Source organism: Muntiacus reevesi, chromosome 11 (assembly GCF_963930625.1).
Source record: "Muntiacus reevesi chromosome 11, mMunRee1.1, whole genome shotgun sequence".
In the NCBI taxonomy this organism is placed as follows: Eukaryota; Metazoa; Chordata; class Mammalia; order Artiodactyla; family Cervidae; genus Muntiacus; species Muntiacus reevesi.
Genome location: NC_089259.1, coordinates 14568462 through 14592202, shown reverse-complemented (window position 1 = coordinate 14592202; position 23741 = coordinate 14568462). Strand labels below are relative to the sequence as shown.

Genomic DNA, 23741 nt, shown 5'->3' with positions numbered 1-23741 from the left:
GAAATGCATTTCCATCCCTTGAATCTGGGCTGGCCTTGTGACTTGCTTCCACCTACAGAACGTGGTCAGTAGAAGTAAGGATGGACCAGTTCCAAGCCTAGATTTCAGGAGGCCTTGCTTTCTCTCTATTGGGCCTCTGCTGTGAGATGATGCTTGGAGTAACTTGCTGGAGGATGAGAGACCACATGCCAAAGAGACAAAGGGTTGGGACTGACAGATCCTCCCTGGAAGCAGAGCCACATAACAATCTGCCAGCCAAGCAAGGTGTATGGGTGAACTGAACTACAACCAGAACTGCCCAGCTGAAACCAGCCTAACCAAAGTGGTTCAGCAGCTACGAAATTTTGGAATGGGTTTATGATGCAACAAGAGTTATCTGATATAGCAGGTGTCATGATTTTCTCCAGAAGAAGAAACCATGACACAGAAAGGTTAAGCAGCTTGCCCAAAGTCACACTGTGAGTGGGGGAGCTGAGATAGACACCCAGCAGTCTGATTCTGAAGCCCACGCTGCTGGAGCCCACAGCTGTTCAGAGTAAAGACCAAGGGGAGAGGTTACTGGGCTCTGGCTCCCGGAGGCCCACTCACGACACAGGAAGATTCATTACAAACACCTGGCAACACAGGCGTCTTCATCTTCCCTTATTACTTTGAGTACAACCTCCCTAGAACTCTGCCTGCCCTTCCCAGAAGAAGGAACTTCTCCTGTCTGGATGTAACCTCCAAGAGACGAGGCAGATATTTGATTAAATTATGTTGGATTCTGAAGGAGCCCAGTGGGGTCCCTGAGAAGCAGTGATGTGTTAACTGAAGTCAGAATATTCAGAAGAATATAAACTCGCTTCCACACTTAAGCCAGAGACCCATAGTGAAGTTTTATTGTGTCCTAAAGGCTGTGGGAAGCCAGTGATGAATTTTAAATGAGGAAACAGCATTTTCATATATGAGAAAATCAGTCTGGTTGCAACAGGAAGAATGGACTGAAAGTAACCTTGGCAATAGAGAGAGAAACTCAGAGTTGGAGCAGTCACCCAGGGGGAGACGTGGCCAGGACTGGGATTACACCCATGGGAACAGAGAGAAGCAGGATTCAAGGGCTATATAGGAAAGAATACCCATAGGGCCTGGTGACTAGCTGAATGAGTGAAGGAAAGGGGAAAAGTGAAGTCAACCCAACCATAGGTCCACGAAAAGTGACTGGCAAGCAGGAAGTTCTATTCCCCTTACAGTGTTCTTGGGTGACGACTGACCAATTTCTGAAAAGGGATTAAGATTCAGTGTTTCCATGGTGCAGGGACTTCTGATGGAGTGCTCTGAATCACCCTATTTGTAAAGAATAAAGACACGCTTCGAGAGAGAAAATGTCAGAATTAAACAGCCACTTGTCTTGACAGCATCTAAAATAATCTGTCACCTGCTCCTAACTTTGTTCTCAGTTACAAAGGCCATTGTTTGAGTGAACAAAGAGGTAAGGAATCTGGAAAGAACTGTTTTTGCAGAGACACTGATGAGGTCAAGCTGGAGAAGACTTGCACGTGATGAGGAGGGCGGGGGACTTCCCTAGTCGGGGAGTGGGTCCAACTCCTGGTCAGGGAACTGAGATCTCACACGCGGCATGGCCAAAAAAATAAATAAAAATAAATTTTAAAAAAAAATGAGGAGGGTGGTGGGCAGCTCCAAGCACTCATATTCTGTCTGCTGCAAACATCTCAGGGGCTCAAAATTATCACCAGAAAGAAGGCAATTTCCAGTAGCTGCTCTGGGCATAGCTAGAATATTCTAAAACTGACTGGTTTCTCAGAAGAAGCCATTTCCCATCTGAAGAACCAGAAATTCAACTCATAGGACAATACATAGATGGCTATTTGTAAGGGCCTCCAACTTCCTCCATCTGACACCATGTCCCAATGCACCCAGCTCCCAGGGCTCCCCATTCTGCCCGACCTACCTCCTGCAAGCATTCCTACAGGCAGGCGGAGGTCATGCCATTTTAGGGAAAGTCCTTAGAAAGGGAAGTGTTCAAGAACCGAATCTGCACATACAAAGGACTACCAGATTTGCTCCAAAATTGCTGATTCAGATTCCTACTGCTGACACTGCTAAACTCGTTCTTACAAACAGATTTTCTTACTGCAAAAAACAAAAAAAGTCATTCTAATTCTTTAGTTTTCACTAAATTAGTAGTTTTAGGTTATGAGTGTCCCCTGTTTGACCTAACTTTCAACTAACAAGCCCAAAATAGGCTGATGGCCAGAACTCAGGCAATTCTATAGGAGGATTCTAGTTGATTCTAGTCACCAAGGGTACCAGCCAGCCAAGCCAGGGGCTACATGGGAGACGCAAGGAAAGCCAGAATGCTTAGCTCTCTAAAGGCAAGCCCTGAAAGTGAAAGTGAAGTCGCTCAGTCGTGCCCTTTTGCCACCTGGGGAACTGTAGCCAACCAGGCTCCTCCGTCATGGGATTTTCCAGGCAAGCATACTGGAGTGGGTTGCCATTTCCTTCTCCAGGGGAATCTTTCCAACCCAGGAATCGAATCCGTGCCTCCTGAATTGTAGACAGACGTTTTGCCATCTGAGCCACCTGGCAGGATTGCAACCAAGACCTGACCTGCAAAGAGAAAGCAGCCTTGGCTATTAGAGAAAGGGCTTCAAGTTGGACCAGAAGGCAGACACAGGAAGAGTTGAAAAAAGGAGCAGAGAAGCGTAAAGGAAGGTCTCCACGAAGAATGAAATTTCACTCTGTTCTCCAAGAGCTTAGCAGCCAATGGATGTTAGTTAATCTGTGACAGATTGTGTTACACAATGAAACATGGTTTTGAAGTAAATCTCCCCCACTCCATAAAAATATTTTATGGTTCGTCTTACTAATTTTTCACCCATTTAGATTCTGCATGACAGAGAAAGTTGACAGTGTTAAATGTCCTCTGAGCTCCCTCAGCTTGCTACCTACCGACTGCTGTTAGGTAGCTTAATCCAAGTTAAATATTTGTAACACAAACATGGTGAGAGCCTGTCATCTAGTTGTCTAGAATCGCAGAAATCAATTCGGTTTCATCAAAAAACAAAAATGAAAAAAGCCCTATGCCTTGGGGTTAGAACACTGACTTAAAGTCCAGTATTTTATGATGCCCAGCATGATGCATTTACCAAATTCAGGAGGAAAAAATTGCAAAGGTCCAGAGGCCCATCAGCAACAACTTCCTGTTTATCAGATTTTTGTGGCAAGAGGGGAATGAATGACTCGGCCTCTGAGTGCCCGACAGTCACCTTCCACCCTTGTGTAGGGGTTGGACGTGTTGTCACCACCTGGAGAGAGAAAATACTCTGTTCTCCCTCATTTGGAATTTCTGATAAAGCTATTTTGGATAAGACTCAAATCCCTAAATCTGGAAAACAGGCATCCAGACCATTTTTAAACTTCATTTTTGGAGACCAGGTTTACTCAGCAATGTGATCTAACAGGAATTTGAGATCCACCGTCTTTAGGTCTGTGTTGAAGTCCTAGTTTGGCTCTTCCTGGCTAAACTCTGGCAAATCACATGGTGTGTTAGTTTCAGAGCTGCAGGAGAAACGAAAAATGCCTATTGTGGAGCCCTACACCAAGCTCACAGGACAAAAATCTCTGAAACTGACCAAGCCCCATAGCAACTGTTGCCCTGAGCCTCCAGACCTAAACTGGCCAGTTCCCAGATCCCATATTAGGTAAAAGAAATACCCATCCTATTATCCATGCTATAGCATCCTAACCAACCACCTAATGTCACCATTCCAGTAGGAATTTCTGTCTTGAGGCCATAAAAATTGGGCACTAGCTTGCGAAAGGGTCCAGCTCTCCCTTGAGCCGGCCTGCTGTTCAGCGTCTCCCATTCCGCCTCATGTCTGGAAATTCTTTTCTAACCCACGCATGGACCACGACACCTACCTTATGGGTGCCGCCAAAGATACAGAGGTCACAGCAAGCGAAAAGTGACGGGCGAGGAGCTCTGCGGGAACAGGCTGCCACCTCCGGCTCACCTTCTGAAATCTGCTCAAAGCTCAGAAACTGAGGCAGTGTGAACGACAGATCAGGATTGAGGACGTTGCAGTCTCGAGCTCACGGCGGTCACTGGTTTTCCATCAGCAGAGTGAGTAAAGTCCCCTCCGTCACATAAGCCTGCTCACCTACACCCATGACTAGGAAATGAGCACTCTACAGAAAATCAGGCAGCTTTGCTCACCTTACCACGGTGATTCCTCAATCATGTTGCATACTGGATCCACCTGGAGAGCTTTTAAGCCTCACAGTATCCAGGCCTACCCAAGACCAATTAAGATAGAACGTCTGCAGATGGTGTCGAGGCATCAGTAATTTTTCAAATAACACCCCCCTCCCCAGGTGAGACTACTATACAGAAGAGTTTAGGAACCTCTTTCTGGCTTCCCCTGTGTCTTTTCAACCTCTTGGTTCTAAAGTTATGTCTAATTTCACAATGGGAGTCAGAGTCCAGGACACCGATCTTGAGTCTCTGTGCCTCCCTCCAGGGAGCCTGTTAACCAGACCCCTCGCCTTATATCCAGCTGGGAGGTGGGAACTGCAAGTGAGCTGAGGGCAACTGGGGGCAAGGAGGTGAGCCTTGGGTTCGGAGAGCACAGAGCAGCCCTTCCCAAACTAGGTGATCAGCAAGTCACAGAAAAAGAGATCTCAATATCAGATACAATTGGCCAGTTCTGGGTCCACTGAAGAAGATAAGCAGGTTTTTTCATTGCAGAACCTCTCAGACCCTTTCAGTTGGAGTGTGACTATGAGCCTGCCCAAGACGACTGTCTCCCCCTCATGGAAACCTTCATTTTCTCAGAGCATTTCAAGAGCTGCTGTTTCAAGGAAGATACTCTGAGAAACCTAGAGCAATGTTGGGGGTAGGGCTGGGGTTCTGTCCCCTGGGGGACATTTGACAGTGGCTGGAAATGGTTGTCACAGCTGGGGGTCAGGTGGCGATTACTGGCCTCTAGTGGGTCATGGCCAGGGCTGCTGCTGCTGCTGCTAAGTCGCTTCAGTCGTGTCCGACTCTTAGCGACCCCATGGACTGCAGCCTCCCAAGCTCCTCCGTCCATGGGATTTTCCAGGCAAGAGCACTGGAGTGGGGTGCCATTGCCTTCTCCGGGGGCTGCTGCTAAACACCCTATAACACACAGGGCAGCCCTAGACAAGGAGTTATCCAGTCCACTGTTGCCAGCAGCCCAGCTGAAAAGTCCTGGCCTTGAGCCCCACAGCCCAACCCCCACTCTATGGCCTCATCAACACTAGGTGATGAGAGAGCAAGAAAGATAGGAGAAGGAGGAGGGAAACAAAGCAGGGAAAAGGGAGGAAATGAAAGAGAAAAACACATGATAAGGGAGGCTGTGGAAGGAGGAGTCAGGAGAAAAAAAGAAAAAGAAGCCAGATTCATAATTGCCAAAACTTGGAGGTAGCCAAGAAGTCCTAAAGTGGGTGAATAGATAAACACACTGCGGTACATTCAGACAACAGAACAGCATTCAGCATTAAAAAGAAATGAGCGATCAAGCCATGAAAAGACACGGAGGAGCCTTTAACGTCTGCTGCTGAAGAGCCTGCCTCCTGTACGATTCCACCTATATGACATTCTGGAAAAGGTAAAACCGTGGGAACAGTAAAAAGATCAGTGGTTGCTGGGGTGAGAGGTAGGGAAAGATGAATGAGCAGAGCACAAAGGAGATGTGGGGCAGTGAATGTGCTCTGTGTATTCATGGTGGATGCATGTCATTACACACCTAACCCAGACCCATAGAGTGTACGACACCCAGCGTGGACCCCAGTGTAAGCCATGCCTTTGGGTGACAGGCATGGGTCAACGGAGGTTCATCAACTGGAACCAGAGTGCCCTCTGGGGGAGGGGAGGAGAGGCTGACAGGCGGGCAGGCCATGGGGGCTGTGGAGGAGGGGACGGAGGGAATTCTCTGCACTTTGTGCTTCATTCTGCTGTGACCCTGTGCTGCGCTCACTCAGCTGGGTCCAACTCTGTGACCCAATGGACTACAGCCCACCAGGCTCCTCTGTCTATGGGATGCTCTAGGCAAGAATACTGGAGTGGGTAGCTGTTCCCTTCTCCCAGGGGATCCTCCCGACCCAGGGATCCAACCAGGGTCTCCTGCATTGCAGGTGATTCTTTACCAGCTGAGCTACCAGGGAGCCTGCAAGTGCTCAAATCAAGAAAAAAAAAAAAGCACACAAAACCCTCGAAAGCTGTGGTTAGGCCCCAGCCTCCTCAGGCCTTTATTACTTCTCTGAATTGACCAGGCCGCTCATTCTGCTCTTGCACTGGGCACCAGCTCGTAGGGGCCCACGGGGAAGGTGGGCGTTATGCGGTGGGGGCGCCCCAGCCTGGTGCCTCTATGCGCCTGGGGGGCGGGGGAGCCTCAGACCCTGCTGGGCTTCTTGGGGTCCTTGCTCTTGGCCGGCATGAAGGCGTACAGCTCCTCGATGAGCATCTCCATCCGGGCGGTGACCTCGGTCACCGTGTCGATGACCAGCTTCTGCTGCAGCTTCAGCTTGTTGTTCTCCCACAGCGCCTTGTTCTCCTCCTGGAAGAGCCTGTGCTCCTCGCGCAGCGCGTGCAGCGCCCGGTTCTCCTCCTGCAGGAGCCGGTTCTCGTCGCGGAGGACCTGCAGGCTCTGGTTCTCCTCCCGCAGCGCCTGCAGCGCCTGGTTCATCTCCCGCAGCAGCTCCAGGGACTGGCTGCCATCGGGCAGGCCCGGGCCCCCCTTGCCCACCTCCTCCCCGGGCTGTGCGGACAGGGTGCCCACCATCTCCCGCAGGGCCCGGAGGGTCTTGGAGCCGTCCGGTGGGGCCGGGAGGCCCTTGGGCTCCTCGAAGTGGGAGGGGAGGCCGGGGCCCGGGTCCGGCAGCAGCCCGTGGGACTCCTCGTGGGGCGAGGAGATGGGCTTGATCTCCTCGGTCGAGGCGGTCTTCTCGTCGGGCTGGGCCCAGTAGGCCTTCCTCTGCTCCAGCAGCTGCTGCAGGGCCCGGTTCTCCTCGCGGAGGAGCTGCAGGGTGCTGTCCTCCCGGCCGCGGTGCGCCTGCAGCGCCGGCTCCTTCTTCATCGCCTCCAGGGACGAGGCGTTGTCCTTGTGCAGCAGCGGCGACGAGGCCCGGCTGTCGTCGCGGCCCAGCGCGGCCTGGTGCTCCTCCCAGAAGACCTGCAGGATCTTGTTCTCCTTGCGGAGCATGCGGTTCTCCTCGCGCAGCGCCCGGTTCTCCTCGCGCAGCGTCTTGTTCTCCTGAAGCAGGCACTCCTTGGCCAGCCTCTTGTGGTGCAGCTTGTGGTGGAAGGACGAGGACGGGGAGAAGTAGGGCGACTGCAGCAGGCAGTTCTCGCTGACCCAGCGGCCGTCCTGGAAGACGAACATCTCGTCGCTGAGCTGCACCCGCGGCGGGTTGTAATCCAGCTCCAGGTCCGCCTGCGACGTGGGGTGCTCCATGGGGTCCAGGGGCACCGAGGAGAAGCGGTTGAGCGGGTAGGAGTGCTGGCTGACCACCCGACGGCTCAGCCTGGGCAGGGCGGCCTGCCGGGCACAGCGAGGGGTCGGGTACAAGTTGTGGAGCCTCAGGAAGGGCTCGGCTGTGCCCCTCTGCGGGAAAGAAGAGGGAAGCCCAGGGTTAGCAAAGATGAGGCTGGCTGCTCCCGAGGCTGGCTGACCGCGTAAGAGGCCCGAGACCCCACGAGAAACCCCGTCTGGGAGTCTGGACCCGCCACCGAGGGTGCTTTCGCACTTGGCCCGGCTATTGGCGCGGCTTTATTCTATGGTGGTGGTAGCGGTTTAGTCGCTCAGTCGTGTCCGACTCTTGCGACCCCATGGACTGTAACCCGCCAGGCTCCTCTGTCCATAGGATTCTCCAGGCAAGAATACTGGAGTGGGTTGCCACTTCCTTCTCCAGGCTCTATTCTATAATGTCCCAGCAGATACAGAATTAGCAAATACTGAACCGGGACTCAGGGGAGACCACAGCGTTAGGTTCCTGCCAACCTCCAGTGGGCCACATTTTCCTCAACCGATCAATACCTAACTTTTTCTTCTTTTGAAAGACACCTTATTTAAAATGCATTTTGATTCATTAACCTTGAACTTGGGGCCAACAGCACTGTAACTCATGCGGGAAGGAAGCTTACCTAACACAGGTGTCTTCTCCGTAAGGGATATCACTGCCTTCTTGTGCTTTAAGGGGGACTAGACAGCCCTTCAGCAGTAGGCTTGAGGGCCATTTTAGACAGTGAAATCACCGACAAAGAGCACAAGAGTGTGAAAACAAGTGACATGAAACAAACGGTGGAAAGGACACTGTTTCATAGTCAGAGCGGAAACAAGAAGGCGCCTAAACTGGAAACGTGTGCATCAAGTAACTCAAATCATTCACCCTTCTGTGAGTGTCCATGATAAACCACAAAAGTGCCACAGGTCTTGATTTGGCGGTTGCAAACTAGTTTCAAGAAAAAAAATTTAGGCAAATTCACAAACAAGGAATCTGTGAGTAATAAGAATCAACAATATTGCATGTAATAAGAATCAACAATATTGCATGGAGGTTTTCAAGGCATTAATGTTGGGAGTCAACCACCTCTGAGTCCTGACCTGGTTATCTGATCAGTTACAAGAATGTGGACAGATTATGTGAGTTACCATGCTTTCAAACTGGAGGAACAGCACCCACTGCCTTGCTGCATAGAAATACTTTAGAATTAAAAGATAATGTGTGAAAGCATGAAGCAGGGGCTCTCGCACACTTCTGTCATCATACAAGAAGAATAAACATCATTCTCTTGCTACCCCAGGTGGACCCACAACTGGCGTCACCCTAACAGTCACTCAAATTATCCAGGATGGCAGTGCCACTGGTAAGTCCCACCTTCTCCCTGGCCCTATTCAGGCTCATCCTTCACTCTTCACCACCCCCGAGTTTGTCCTGATAGCAGCTCCTTAAATACTGACAAACACAGTGCCAGGCTCAAAACAGAGTCCTGCTGAAAAGTTTGGAAAGGAAAGGCACCACCACAGTTGTGTCACTGACCATGGGAGGTGGACATGTTGTAGTGAAGACATCAAAGGATGCCAAGGGATGCATAAAGAGGAATCTGTGAGGGTGGCCATGCACCTCGAAACCACCCCACAAAAAGAGGATCGGAGTCACAGAGCTTACCTCCGACAAACCAGGAGTGGTCACACTTTTCAATACAGAGTCATCTCAGTGCATTTTAAATGCAGATTTTGGAGCCTCTGCTTACAAGACTGATTCATACATTCAGTCATTCATCTGGGTTTCTAACCAGCTCCCTCAGGTGATTCTGGCTTCCAGTGTCAGAACTGTTCTGAGGGTTGTCATGTTAGTCACTCAGTCAGGTTCAACTCTTTGCAACCCCATGGACTGTAGCCCACCAGGCTCCTCTGTTCATGGAGTTCTCTGAGGGTTACACCAGGGTTAAACTAGGCCCAGAGGTCAAGATGGGGATCACACAGATGCTTATCCTAGTTCTCTTGCTGATAGCATGAAACTAGAGAATTCGCTCACCTTTTCTGAGACCCAGATTTTCACTAGTACAAAAGAGAGTCAGACTCTGTGATCTTAAAAGCACCTTCCAACATTGAAAGTCAGCAAATGGTACCTGTCAAATGGAAATAATACCATGTGCCTGCTTAGTTCACAGCACCGTTACGAGGACTGAAAAGAGATAATGAATGCAAAAGTGTTTTTAAAACTGCCAGGTGCCATAGAAATGGAAGGCATTGTTATCGAGAAAAGGAGATTTCGCTAATGAAGGAATTCTGAGATGATTCATAAAGCAATGAACAGGTGGGATGCCTCCTGGAGAAGAGGTAACAATTGCAGCAATGAATTTAAATAAAAATAAGATCACGGGAGCTGCTTCTAAATACACCAAAAGCATTTCATCCAAGTACATCGCAATGCTCTCCAAATATTAATTTCTCGTTTCTTAGGTTATTTTCACAATTTTACAGATAGAGAAGATAGAAAACAAGTCAGGTTATTTGCATTATATATATTGATATATATATATATATATATAAGCATATATAGAGATATAATTTGTACAGTGTATAAAGTTGGTTAGAATTCTTTAAGACCTAAAGAGCTAGATAAATAGAAGTCACAGTTCTGTGCTGTTAACTTTGCAATAAGCACATGTCATTAACTTTGAAAGGATATGCTTAATCTTCCAGAGAGCAAGGGTGCAGGGACATTCTGCGATCAGCACATTATTTACTTTAAATAAATCCAGCCTCAGTAGTTTTCATCTTTCTCAGCGGGAGAAGCACACTGGCTCTTGGGACTGAACCTGTGATCTGCATGAATCCCACTGTGAAGAGCCCAGACCATTTCTTGAAATTGAAGGTGCCTTGATCCCAGAGTGAATAAGGAGTCAGAAGTCATCTTCATCCTTAAAGGGTGAGGCAACAGAGGTCTCCATCTCAGTAGTAACATCCTGCTCTCGAGGATGTTATTATGGAAAATGTAGTTTTAGTCAATGATTTATATTTCCATCATGAGAAAGAAAGGTAAGTTTTGTGCAGACCCTGGGCTGAGTGATCCATCCACTGAATTCATTTAATCCTCACAACACTGATTTAATAAGGGGTTACTATTATTCCCATTTTACAGATGGATGGACTGAAACAGAGTAGTTAAATAACCAGCACAAGTTCCACTTACTAAGTCACAAATCCAGTTCTGGCTCCCTGAACTTATTTATGTGAAGCACACATATGGGAAAGCTCCATGAATTTAGCAAAGGGCTTTCAGTACTTGGGGACTTTTTATTATGGAAAATTTCAAATGTATACAGAAAGAGAGAGGATAGTCTAATACATCTCCATGTATCCATCGCCCAGCTTCAGTGGTTATCAAATCAAGGCCACACTTGTTTCATCTGTAACATCATCCAATTTCAGAACCACTCTTCTGCCACTGGCTTATTTCAAAACATAGACATTGTGTTGTTTTATCCATAAATAAGTCAATGTGTATTTTTTAAACAAAACCACAATACCATTATCCTCCCTTTAAAATTTAACAATGATCCCTTAATGTCAACAAATACTAATTCAAAATTTCCCAACTGTCTCGTTTCTTTTTTACGATTGATTTTTATCAGAAAGATACTCTTTCTGATCCAACTGAACAACTAAAGAGAAATCACTGGTGCTTTATACCCACTCACAGTATCCTTCATGGCCTTGAAATTATCCTACTTAGAGAGCTGCCTGTATTTTATTATATCCACCATCCTGAACTGGGCAGCCAAAGGGTTTCCAACTATGCCCTCCGCATAAAGGCACTAAACAGAACACCTCACACGCGGTGGCAAGTCCCTAGTAGTGGGCAGTCTGGGTGCTTGGGCCCTTGTCCTTACGCACGCCACTGGGTGGCCTCCATCACATCCTCTCACCCTCTGACCTTGGACTTCACTCCTGTGTGATGGAAGGGTCAGTGGCATTATCTCTAAACGCCCTTTTGTCTAACTTTCTCTGGTGCAAGGGATCTGAGTTTGTAAACTGGCCTTGCTGTGACCCCAGCAGCCCTCCTTTATTAACCTGGCTGACATCAAGTCCCCTCCTGACGTGGCCAACGCTTCCCAGTAGACCCTGCGCTGTCAGTTTCACGCCTGGCAACCTAATCCAGAAAACACTGATGGACTAGTAGGTCTCCTTTACCTTCTTAACCAAGAGAACAAACCCTCCTCATGACTAAGTCTTTCTATTCTTCCTCTTCTCCCACACAGGATCCAGAAGATGGCCAAGTCTAGCATCGTTTCATGGCCTAGTTTCTTAGATAAAACACTTACTTTAAAAAATTTGATAGTCATGTATTTATTTTAATGGGTATTAGGAAAATATACCTATTTTTATCAAACCCACAATCCCATGGATAGGATTAGGATAAGCCAACATAGAGCAAATTCTGTTCTCCTTCTGAAAATGAGAGGCTGTAAAGAAAAACAACAAATATACAGGCATTTCAGATATACCAAGAATCATGTGTAAACTCTGGGAAGATGCTGAACCAAGACCAATTCTTTCTTTCCCATATTTCCCTGATTCCAATCAGACCTAACTGGACCTAGTCCGCAAAGGAAAGCTCTTTCTTGGCCTCATGCAAACTCCTTGCCCTAATCAATTCCTACTTTAAACATTCTTGCACCAAATCTTCCTCCACATTTATGTCAATGAATCAACTAACACTAATTGGGCTTTTGTTCTCAGACCTGCCCTCAGGGAACTTCCAGTCAATTTGAAAATCAATGCATTAGCACCAACTATTTCTTGGTGTAAAACCATTAATTCTGATAGCAAAGTATGGGGCACAGAGGACTGGACATCATGAAACCAAAGAGAGTCCCAGCTCTGTGCTGTAAGTTCATGGCCTTTACAAAATCACTTGACTTCTCTGCCTCAGTTTCCATATCTAGGAAATGTGGGCACTAGCATGATTCAGAGCCACCCTCTATGTTTGTGCAGGCTGTACAATGTCCAACTCTAGAGGATGCCATTCACAACTGGTGTTGCAGTGCACAACCTGGGCAACCATCCACAGCCATTTTACTAACATCTGCCCTGTTTGTTTCAGAGGTTCTGTTGTAGAGTTCAAAAATAAAAGGAGACTATGTGACATCTTCTTTGTTTATAGGGAGCTTCAGACATGCAAGAATGGTGACTGTGCATTCAGAAGAGAAGTTGCTTAGCATTTCCTTCCATTGTATAGAACAAGGTAAAGCAAGTAACACAGAATGACTACTATGGGATGGTACGCTGATTTCCATATTTATATGTAATATCTTACTGAAAAGAGCTACCATGGGTCTACTGAAGCTCACGTAGCCAGCAAGGATTTAAAACCAGGATATCTGACTCCAAACTGCATGTTCACTCTAGCTCTTCACAATGCTCCGATATTTTATTCTGCATGTGTTATGTTTTCATTCCTTTGCAGTGGTTTTCATGCATCCTGTCCCATCTTCTCCCCAGATTAACAAATTGTAATTCTCTTAGCACAATCACCTGCCCCTTACTTTTTTGACATCCCTAGTTCTGGAAATCAGAACAACACATTCCACATCCAGTGGCGGGATAATGCGTCCTTGCCAATGCACTCATCAACCAAAGTGCACTGAAGGGGGAGGAGGAGATATTAGGTGGAACCACACAACACTGTTGCATCATACTATTTTGAGCCCTCCAGAGTGATGATCTCGTTTGCCTTAATATTTCCAGTCTATTTGATAAAGCCATATGCACATCTCAGTTCACATTTTAAACTGCGGAGCAGGGGCACCATGGGGCGTCCACCCGTCCACCTACATAGCCTTAAAGGGAGCTGCCCTCTGCACACAGGCTTGCTGCTGGTCCATGGCACCATCCTGAGCCTATAATCCAGTGAGGGTAGAGGCCTCAAACTCCCAGTAGCTTTGGGCTTAAAAGTCCCATCTTAGGCTGCTCCTGTGAAAGTCACTCAGCTTCTCTGAAAGTCGCCTCAGTGCAGCTGCTCTGCCTATGCCAGGGGTTACTGGGAGAGGCCAAGAGAGTGGTTGCTCAGGTGTCATCAAGACCAAACAGAGGGCCAGTTCTCCTCGTAAAGCTTAACCGGTCCTGGCCTAAAACACTAGAGCAAATCCTAAGTGTCTTTCTCTATGAAAGAACTTGACAAAAAGTGAGCGTCTGCAAGCACTCAAGGTCCTTGAGGTAGCAAACCCCAGACCGCCTTAGCTGACGTCTGAAGCCAGCTCCTTCTCAGTAGGTCTCCTCAACCAGTGGTATCACAGGCTTGGTTTCATGGGCCAAACTAATCTGCCCCTGGGGTCACTGAGCCCTCAGCCAGAGGTCTGGGCCAATTAAAAGCCCCTGGAACACCCCCCAAAGTTCTCCTCAGCCCCGGAGGTGGGTCTCTGGCAGCATGACCCAAACCCCAGCACAGCCTGGCTCGGTTTCCAAGAAAGAAAAATCAGTTTCTTCCTTGACATGTAGGACATGTCTTTGTAGGTAGGAGAGGAGAAGCGGGGGGTTTCTTCTTGGAAAAATGGGATATAGGAAAGAAGCAGGAGGGGAAGACGAGTGGCTGTGGGGCTCATCACACCTCCCATCGGGTCACCTTTGTTAGGAAGGTGACCCAGAGACTGCCCTCGGGAGCAAAGTGCTCCCGGCTGTGACCTAAGGAAGGTGCATCAGTGCTAAGGATGCAGGAAGGGCCCTGGGTACCGAGAGCTCCCGCTCAGACGCCCGAATCCCACCTGTGGTTGAGCTCCATCCTTAGCATCAGGCCTGGGCTTCCCTGGTGGCTCAGATGGTAAAGAATCTGCCTGCAATGCAGGAGACCCAGGTTCCATCCCTGGGTCAGGAAGAGATCCCCTGGAGAAGGGAATGGCAACCCACTCCAGTAGTCTTGCCCGGATAATCCCATGGACAGAGGAGTTTGGCGGGCTACAGTCCATGGCATTGCTGAGTAGCGAACATGACTGAGCGACTAACACTTTCCCTTTTCACTCTCTATCCTTCTCCTCAGCATCCTTTTTAAAAATACATGTGGTTCTGGAGGGAAAATGTATGAAATCACCAACTACATGCATCAGTCAGATCACCAGCCTCGTGTGTGGCAAACGGAGACCACACAAGAGGGATGGCGGCTGGAAACGGGGGCAGGGCTAAGGGCAGAGAGGAGGTGATAAAACCAAAGCATCTTTCTGAAGCTAAGGGGTGTCCAAGGAACAGGACCTTCGGGGGTGGAGCTTTTGAGGTTGCTGGCCTCCCATCTGAAGAGTTGGGGAACAGAACTGGACAGTGACTCTCCAGTTCAGTTGCCATGCACTGAGATTCTCTGCACTTCCAGAGAAGTATGGTCACCGCAGACCAGAAGAGATGTCCAAATGCCCCCAGCAGTCTCCAAGTCTGTTGACCAAGTTTTTTAAAGCCCTGCTTTTGCCAGCATTACTGAGGGTTATGGTCAGAGAACATTCAGCCCTCTGGGGTTACATTTCAAGCCTGGGGAACCTGAGACCCAGCATATGCTGGAAGGAAAAGCAGCTGCCGCTGCTGCTAAGTCGCTTCAGTCATGTCTGACTCTGTGCGACCCCATAGATGGCAGCCCACCAGGCTCCTCTTTCCCTGGGATTCTCCAGATCTGCCACTAATTTTCAGACCAGATGACAAGGCTGAGTGTCATGATCATATGCTTAAATCAACTCCGCTCCCGAGTGCCATGAGAAAGTCAATGTTGGTTTTAATAAATGCTAACAGATAAGAGGATAATTCGCAGGTCAATGTAATTGATTTTGATAGAATCCTAACACTAACAGCAAAGAGGCTAAAGATGTCATCTGTCGCCATATGTGGTAGTTTTAGCTAATTGTTTAACACAGAATCTTCTGAAATCTTCCTCCTAACACTTTTTCAAACTGGCAGAGGTACAGGCGTTGTCAGCCACAGATTCCATAGCTTCTAAAGAACAAGCCCAAACAAAGGCGATTGAAAAAAGGCAACAGGGAGGGACAAGGCGGGGCCCTGGAGGGGGCGACGGGACCTCTTTCTGACCTGGTGTGGATCCTTCATTAATAATCTTGCAGGAAGCAGTGCCTTTATGAGATTCACAGAGAGCACTCACTGGGAAAACGGGAATGCTGGGGAGAACTGAACCGTTATGTACAAAAGGAACCGGGGGGTTGGGGTTGGGGTGGGCAAGGGAGGTGAGGGGCGGCACGCAGAGAACTTGGGAAGGAAGTAACACTGATGGCTGGCAAGTTAATGCGCTGGAGAGAAACAGATTAGAAAACACAAATATTTACTGTGAGGAAGGAAGACTGGAAATCAATAAGACCTGAAAAGACCTAAGGGTGATAACAGATAGAGAATCATAGATATTTGCAATGCAAATGAGAAGCGTTCAGGCTGGGTTGGGAGCTGGGGGGGCCAGAGGCAGTTTCTGGAGACACAGAGCTGCTCCTGCAATTCCTTCTCGAAACAAATGGACTCACTCTCAGAACCAGAACGAAGCAGAATGTGGCAGATTCGTGCAGGGAGCTCCGGGGCTTGGCAGTTAAGATGGGGGGCGGGGAGGCACCACCTCCTAAAAGCCAGGGAGGAAGCAGGCGGCATGTGCCCAGCTTGGGGCAGAGGACGTGAGCACTGACCTGGCTCCAAGCCTCCAACTCCAGCTCCGCCATTACTAGTGGACCTCCTGAGGTTCCAGTTCCGGGTCCTTTACTCTCTCTCCCTCGCTCTGCAGGGCCCAGGGCCCCGGACGTGACCAAACCAGGGCTCAGTCCCTCTCCTTTCCTCCCCTTGTTACCCAGATCAACCCTTCCCCTGCTACCAGCCATTAGCCTCTCCTCTGGGGAGGTCCAGCCAGCACACTGGTCCCTCTCACAGCCCGTTCAGATCACCTAGGCATACAGGCGCTCCTTTACCCCCAGAGAGAAGGAAATGGCAACACACTCCAGTACTCTTGCCTGGAGAATCCCACGGACAGAGGAGCCCGGCGGGGCTACAGTCCGTGGGGTCGCAAAGAGTCGGACACCACCGAGCGGCCGAGCACACTTCCCCCAGAGTGTGCCCAGCGCGTCCTGGCAGGGGTCTGGAAGCCGGCGGGAATGGCACCCTCCGCCGTGTACCCGTGAGGCTCATCTGCCCGTGTGTGGCACAGGCAGCAGGCTGTCCTCTAATGTCATGCCTCCAAGACCCCACTGGGGGATCAGCCCTCTTCCCACACATCCCTGGACAGAGCTTTCAGATCGTTACCTCTGCGTTGGATTCCTCCACCCTACATTTCAGCCCCTCTGGCTGCACCGCCATGATCTTCCACCAGGGCCTTAGGTGACTCTGGAGAAGCGAGGCTGCCCCTTTGTGACATAGCAGTAGAAACAATCCAATCAGGACCACCCCTCCCGGGAAACGGCTGCTTAGGAGGAGGAGAACTGAGAATGCCCAGCCGGTCACCCGTTCGCTGGCCTCCATTCTGTCCCCCTTACGCTCTGTCTCTGGTACACGGCAGGCCCTGATTCTCCCGACCCCTCCACAGGACCCCTCCACAGGACCCCATACCCCTTGGTCCACGTCCCAGGTTCATGGGTGCAGGCCTATGCCCTTGATCCCAAGTCTCAGTTCTAATTCTCTCCCCGGAAGTCCAGAGTAGTTGCTCAATGTGCGTGTGTGCTAAGTCACTTCAGTCGTGTCCGACTCTCTGCAACCCTCTGGACTGTAGCCCGTTAGGCTCCTCTGTCCATGGGATTTCCCAGGCAAGAATACTGGAGTGGGTTGCCATTTCCTCCTCCAGGGGATCTTCCCGAGCCGGGGATCGAACCCTAGCCTCTTACATCTCTCGCAGTGGCAGGCGGGCTTTTTACCACTAGCGCCACCTAGTGGTAAATAAGCTACAGACGCTCTAATTTTGAAAAGACTGTCACAGACACTTCTAGTGGGCTGGACGGTCTTACCAGATCACCGAACCCATCCCCCTCACTCAGCTGATGAGAAACCCAAAATGCAGAGCGACTAAGTGGGCTCCCCCCGGCACACAGCTGGCTGGCAGCTGACCTACAGCTAGAATCTGAGGCCCTGGCCACCGTTGTTCTGCAATATCTCGCTCGAGCTTGGAAAGAGGAGGGTTATTCCGGCCAAAACCTCCTGAGAGGTTACAACCTTCTGTGTTTATCCCTACCTGAGGTAGAACCACATTGATGGGAATTTCTAGGTTTTCAGATCTGGTATCTCTTTTTCTTGTAAAATTTGGCCTCGAGTGCTGTGGAAAAGAGAAAATAGGCAGATTTCTGTTTTCCAGCCCCTCCTCTGAGCCTCAGCTGCTCAACTGCGTAACACAGGACTTCTACTATTCACTTCTCCCCTCCTGTTATTTATGTACATTATGAGATGGTATCTGATAAGATGCTTCAGCAGTCTCTGAACAGAAATTAAGACAGGTCTTATAGCTGATGACAAAGCCTTCTGAAAATCTTTGGAGCAGAGGTCCCTATACCTACTGCCTTTTGTAATATTACTATTTCTAGCTCAAGGAAAAAGCCATACCAATGTTAGGTGCCAAGTATAGGTCCTGTGCAAAAGTTGGTCACCAAAACACTCAGAACATTCCAGCGGTGACATCACAAAACAATATGGTATTTTTCAAGGCTCATGGTCTCTCTCTGAGCATCACAGGAGGGAATGAGGGCTCTGCGGGCCAGGCATCTGGTTGTGTCCACGTGGCCAGTCAGGGTCAGTGTGACACACAATAGCCCAGACACTGGACCCCTGTTTGGTCATCCTGGCTGACATCTGCATCTCCACTGCCAGGCTGGACTGAGACCCCTTTCCTCTCTCCACAGGTGGCATCTTCTACTTGGATTACTCAAGAAGGAAGAAACGCAAATTGAACTCTTCCCAGACCAAGAGAGAGAAAAAAAAAATGGAGTCTGAGATGTTTTCTGACACCGACGCATTCTTCAATTCTCTGACACCCACTGGAGGTCCTACAATTCAATTCTGACACACCCTACCTGGCATTAATGTCAGATCCCCCAAGTTAAAGGGCTCAGTCCCCACAGAACTGCCCCCACCTCAGATGCCAGTCAAGAGTCTTGGGCCACCAATGCATACATGCTGAGCCACTTCAGTCCTGTCTGACTCTGTGTGACCCTATGGACTCTAAGCCTGCCAGGCTCCTCTGTCCTGGGGGAAATCCCAGCTCGTGCCTGGGATTCTCCAGGCAAGAATACTGGAGTGGGTTGCCATGGCCTCCTCCAGGGGATCTTCCCGACCCAGGGATCAAACCCGTATCTCTTATGTCTCCTGCATCGGCAGGTGGGTTCTTTACCACCAGCGCCACCCGGGAAGCCCCTTGGGACACCAGTCTCACACTCAGGCTCACGCTTAGTTGCTCAGTCGTGTCCCACGCTTTGCCATCCCATGGACTGCAGCCCGCCAGGCACCTCTGTTCATGGAATTCTCTGCAAGCAACTGGACCACCAATACTTCAACTAACCAGCTATACATCACGGGTTTCCACCACTCAATCCTTAATTTCGATCATTGGCTAGAAAAGCTCAAAGAACTTAGGAAAACACTTTACTTACAATTACGGGGCTTTTTAAAAAGTAAAAGATACAGCTCAGGAAAAGCCAAATGGAAGAAATGTTTAAGGCAACGTATGAGGGGAGAGGAAGACAGAGCTTCCATTCTCATCAGGGCAAACCACCCTTCTGGCATCTCCCTGCGTTCCTGCGTTTCCCCAACCCGGAAGCTCTCCAAACCCTGTCATTTAGAGGTTTTTACAGAGGTTTCATTACATGGTCATGATTGATTATTTCATTGGCCTTTGAAGATTGAATAATAAAACATACTGTCACTCAAGAAATCTCAAAAGTTTTAGTTACTCTGTGCCAGGAACTGGGGACCAAGACCAAATACATATTTTTATTAGATCACATGCAGCAACTGTTGACACCTGGGCTTCATGAAACGGGCAGGCTGGTCTCCCGGCCTCTATTCTGTCAAATCATTTGTCCCTGGAGGCTGTCAGTGGGAACGCTCTTATGTATTTCAAGTCTCCTGTTAGGCAGAAAGCTCCAAACCCGTGTTATTATACCACACAGAGCGAAGGCAATGATGGATCAGGACCACCGAAACAACCCGCCGAAAGCTCCTACCCCTTACTCACACACAAGCCTCGCTTTAAGAAAATCCAGTGGGCAAAAAAATCAAAGACATACATATGCAAAAACCAAGAGGGTATTTAATCCCATTATATTATCAAAGAATGTCTTATTTTCAATCAGAATTTCTCCCAGGGTTTCTTTTTCTAACTTGTATTTTATTTTTTTATTTGTGGCTATAAATATATAACAAACTTATAACATATATATAACAAACATATAACATTAAATTTTCTATCTTAAATATTTTCAAGCATATAGCCCGGGAGTGTCAAGAATATCCACACTGCTGTGCAATGGATCGACAGAATATTTTCATCTTGCAAAACTGAACCTCTATGACCATTAAACACTTCCACTCCTGCCTCCCCTCAACCCTTAGAAACCATCTCTCTACTTTCTACTTCTATGATTTGGGGGGGGGGGGGGGGCAGGCATGGTGGGGGTGGGTGGGAACGCCAGATAACATGTAGGATCTTAGTTCCCCAACCAGGACTGAAAATGTGCTCCTGCAGTGGAAGTGAGGAGTCCTAACCACTGAACTGCTAGGGAAGTCCCTATTTCTATGCTTTCAATTACTTTAGGTACCTTATATACCTGGAATCTTACAGTATTTGTCCTTTGGTGACTGGCGTATTTAGCACAATGTCTTCCAGACACCTCCATTTGGGCACATGTGACAGGATCTCCCTTTTTTAAGCAACATAATATGTCTTTGTGTTCATGTACCACATTTCCTTTATCCGTTCATTAGCTGATGAACATCTGGGACTTCCCCCTCTTGACTATTGTGAAAAATACTGCAATGAACACAAGGGTGTAAATATCTCTTTGAGATTCTGCTTATATTTCTTCTGGATATAAGCCCAGAAGTAGGATTGCTGGATCATACATAATTTAATTTTTAATTTTTTGAGGAACTTCCATACTGTTTTCCATTGCAGCTACACCATCACTCCCCCCAGCAGTGCAGTGAAGTGAAAGTCACTCGGTCATGTCCGACTCTTTGCCTTCCCAAGGATCTTCCCAACCCAGTGATCGAACCCAGGTCTCCCGCCTTGCAGGAGGATTCTTAACCAGCTGAGCCACCATGGAAGCCCAAGAATACTGGAGTGGGTAGCCAGCGGATCTTCCCAACCCAAGAATCGAACCGAGATCTCCTGCATTGCAGGCGGATTCTTTACCAGCGGAGCTACAGGGCAGAAGGGTTCCCCAATTTTCCACACCCTCATCAACACTGGCTCTTTTCTGTTTCTCCAAGTGTTTCTGTAAGTGATTAACTTTCGCACTGCCTCAAAACACAAGTCAGTTTCCCCTGATACACACACCTCACGGAAGCAGCTTCATATCCACATTAGAGGCTGAGCTGGGAAGACTAAACAGAGAGGGAGCTGTATGCATCACCTAGAGCCGCCGAACAAAGGACTGTGAACCGAATGGCTTAAGACAATAAACATGCATCATCTCTGGGAGACTCATTATCCATTGTTATCTGATCAAAGCCCCTTCCCACCTAGTCCTAGGAGGGGGACTGCTGAGGGAAGGAAGGAAAGCAAATAGGCACATGGACTGACCTGCCACATTAGCGTGAAAAGAACTTTTTACTGAACCCAAACAAAAAGTACTGATAAGAATAAAGAAGGCTGCAAGATAGCAAGGTCATGGGCACTGGTCACTGTGGACCAGGGTACAAATCTGGGGGCCCAGAAATAGTTATGTACTACGCATCTCAGTCAGCTCTGTCTGCTATCACATCCACAGACTGGATGACCTAATGACTGACAATTATTTCCTATAGTTCTTGAGACTGGGAAGTTCAGAATTAAGGTTCCTGATAAGGCCCATTTCCGGGTTTGCAGATGGCCACCTTCTCACTGTGTCATCACGTGGAGGAGAGAGAGAAAAAGAGAGAGAGACAGAGAGTGTGTGTGTGTGTGTGTGTTTGTGTGTATTCTGGTCTCTCTCTTTTATAAGGACACCAATCCCATCCTTAATACTTCATCCAAACCTCATTACCTTCCAAAGGCCAAATCTTGAAATACCATCAGATGATGGCTTCAAAATATGAATTTTGGAGGGATGCAAATATTCAGTCCGTATTGCTATGTGACCTGGGCAAGTGACCCCACATCTCAGAAGCCCTGTTTCCTCATCTCCGAAATGAGGAAATTACATTTGAGAGTACCTATGTAAAGAAGCCGACAGCAGGCTCTCAATAATCATTGTTTTGGCGCCTTCATAGAAAATTGCCTTTCTCCCTTTGACTTATAATCTCAAAGCAGCTGCCACCCAACTGGTGCTGCTCTTAAAACCTGCTCGATGCTGCATCTTGCCTGGGGGCTTGTGTCTTTGCTTGCTTGATTTGCCTTTTGTTTTTAAGGGAAGAGCATTCCGAGCTGGGCATCCTGGTACCGGCATCTGCAGTTGTTCATGACGGGTCCCTTCTTCCTCGGCAGGAGACACGCATTCATAACCCAGTACTGAAAAGCTTCCTTGAGACTGTGCTCCATGTGCCTTGTTATTACTCAGATTAACACCGTCATCAATCATCCACGTCCCGTGAGCGCCCGCCACGAGTGGGCGCAGCACAGAACGGAGGAAGACATGCCTCGGGGGTTTCTAATCTAAACAGACAGGCAGAGCAGACAGAGAGCAGAGGGCAAGCACGCACACTGGCTTCGCACGCCTGCAACTTGCCTGTTGATGAATCGCAGGGGAAAATTCAACAAGCATCATCAGGGGGCCCATCAGGGAGCACGGGGCCCCCATTCTTCCCCCAGAGAGCCACGGAAACTGCAGCTCTCGGCCCAGGAGTCAGAGGTGCGCATGGGGTGATGTGCTGACCTCTCTCTCCTTCTCATTTGTGGAGGAGGAGATGAGGCGTGGCATGGGGGAATTACATGAGGCCTGTCGTCTCCAGACTGCATGATGTGCTGGGGAAGGTCCGTTGTTTTCGCTCCTGAGGATAGGCTTCTCTGGTGGCTCAGCAGTAAAGAATCTGCCCACCAATGCAGGAGACACGGGTTCATGGACAGACATTTCTCCAAAGACAGACAGATGGCTAACACACACATGAGAAGATGCTCAACATCACTCTTTATCAGAGAAATGCAAATCAAAACCACAATGAGGTACCATTGCAGGCCAGTCAGAATGGCTGCTATCCAAAAGTCTACAAGCAATAAATGCTGGAGAGGGTGTGGAGAAAAGGGAACCCTCTTACACTGTTGGTGGGAATGCAAACTAGTACAGCCGCTATGGAGAACAGTGTGGAGATTCCTTAAAAAACTGGAAATAGAACTGCCATATGACCCAGCAATCCCACTGCTGGGCATACACATCGAGGAAACCAGAATTGAAAGAGACACGTGTACCCCAGTATTCATCACAGCACTGTTTATAATAGCCAGGACATAGAAGCAACCTAGATGCCCATCAGCAGACGAATGGATAAGAAAGCTGTGGTACATATACACCATGGAATATTACTCAGCCATTTAAAAGAACACATTTGAATCAGTTCTAATGAGGTGGATGAAACTTGAGCCTATTATACAGAGTGAAGTAAGCCAGAAAGAAAAACACCAATACAGTATACTAATGCATATATATGGAATTCAGAAAGATGGTAACAATAACCCTATATGTGAGACAGCAAAAGAGACACAGATGTGTAGAACAGTCTTTTGGACTCTGGGAGAAGGTGAGGGTGGGATGATTTGAGAGAATAACATTGAAACACATTTTACCATATATGAAACAGATCACCAGTTCAGGTTCAATGCATGAGACAGGGTGCTCAGGGCTGGTGCACTGGGATGACCCAGAGGGATGGGATGGGGAGGGAGGTAGGAGTGGGGTTCAGGATGGGGAACACATGTGCACCCATGGCTGATTCATGTCAATGTGTGGCAAAACCACTACAATATTGTAAATTAGCCTCCAATTAAAATAAATAAATTAAAAAAAAAAAAAAAAGGAGACACTGGTTCAGTCCCTGGGTTGGGAAGATCCCCTGGAGAAGGGAATGACTTACCCACTCCAG

At 48.5% G+C, this 23741-nt stretch overlaps 1 protein-coding gene across 3 annotated transcripts; it reads right to left on the bottom strand.

Moving 5' to 3' along the window:
• Positions 1–6413: 6413 nt before the first annotated feature.
• Positions 6414–18149, bottom strand: CBY2 (chibby family member 2). 3 transcript variants are annotated; one of them, XM_065901630.1, is made up of 3 exons: positions 18075–18149; positions 17710–17790; positions 6414–7625 (listed from the first exon to the last, which is right to left on the bottom strand). In XM_065901630.1, exons 1-3 carry the CDS (start codon positions 18147–18149, stop codon positions 6414–6416), a joined length of 1368 nt encoding a protein of 455 aa, XP_065757702.1. The 3 variants fall into 3 exon arrangements, with proteins under 3 accessions (XP_065757702.1, XP_065757703.1, XP_065757704.1); XM_065901631.1 differs by lacking the exon at positions 17710–17790; XM_065901632.1 differs by lacking the exons at positions 17710–17790; positions 18075–18149 and adding an exon at positions 16791–16844.
• Positions 18150–23741: the final 5592 nt, after the last annotated feature.

Bases quoted from the DNA above. Each gene is read 5' to 3' on its own strand.
- CBY2 (XM_065901630.1), bottom strand. From the start codon at position 18,149: ATGTCACCGCTGGAATGTTCTGAGTGTTTTGGTGACCAACTTTTGCAC. The intron at 17,791-18,074 runs GTATGGCTTTTT...TCTTTTCCACAG, and splicing joins ATACTTGGCACCTAACATTG to CACTCGAGGCCAAATTTTAC. The intron at 7,626-17,709 runs GTAGGGATAAAC...TCTTTCCCGCAG, and splicing joins TCAATGTGGTTCTACCTCAG to AGGGGCACAGCCGAGCCCTT.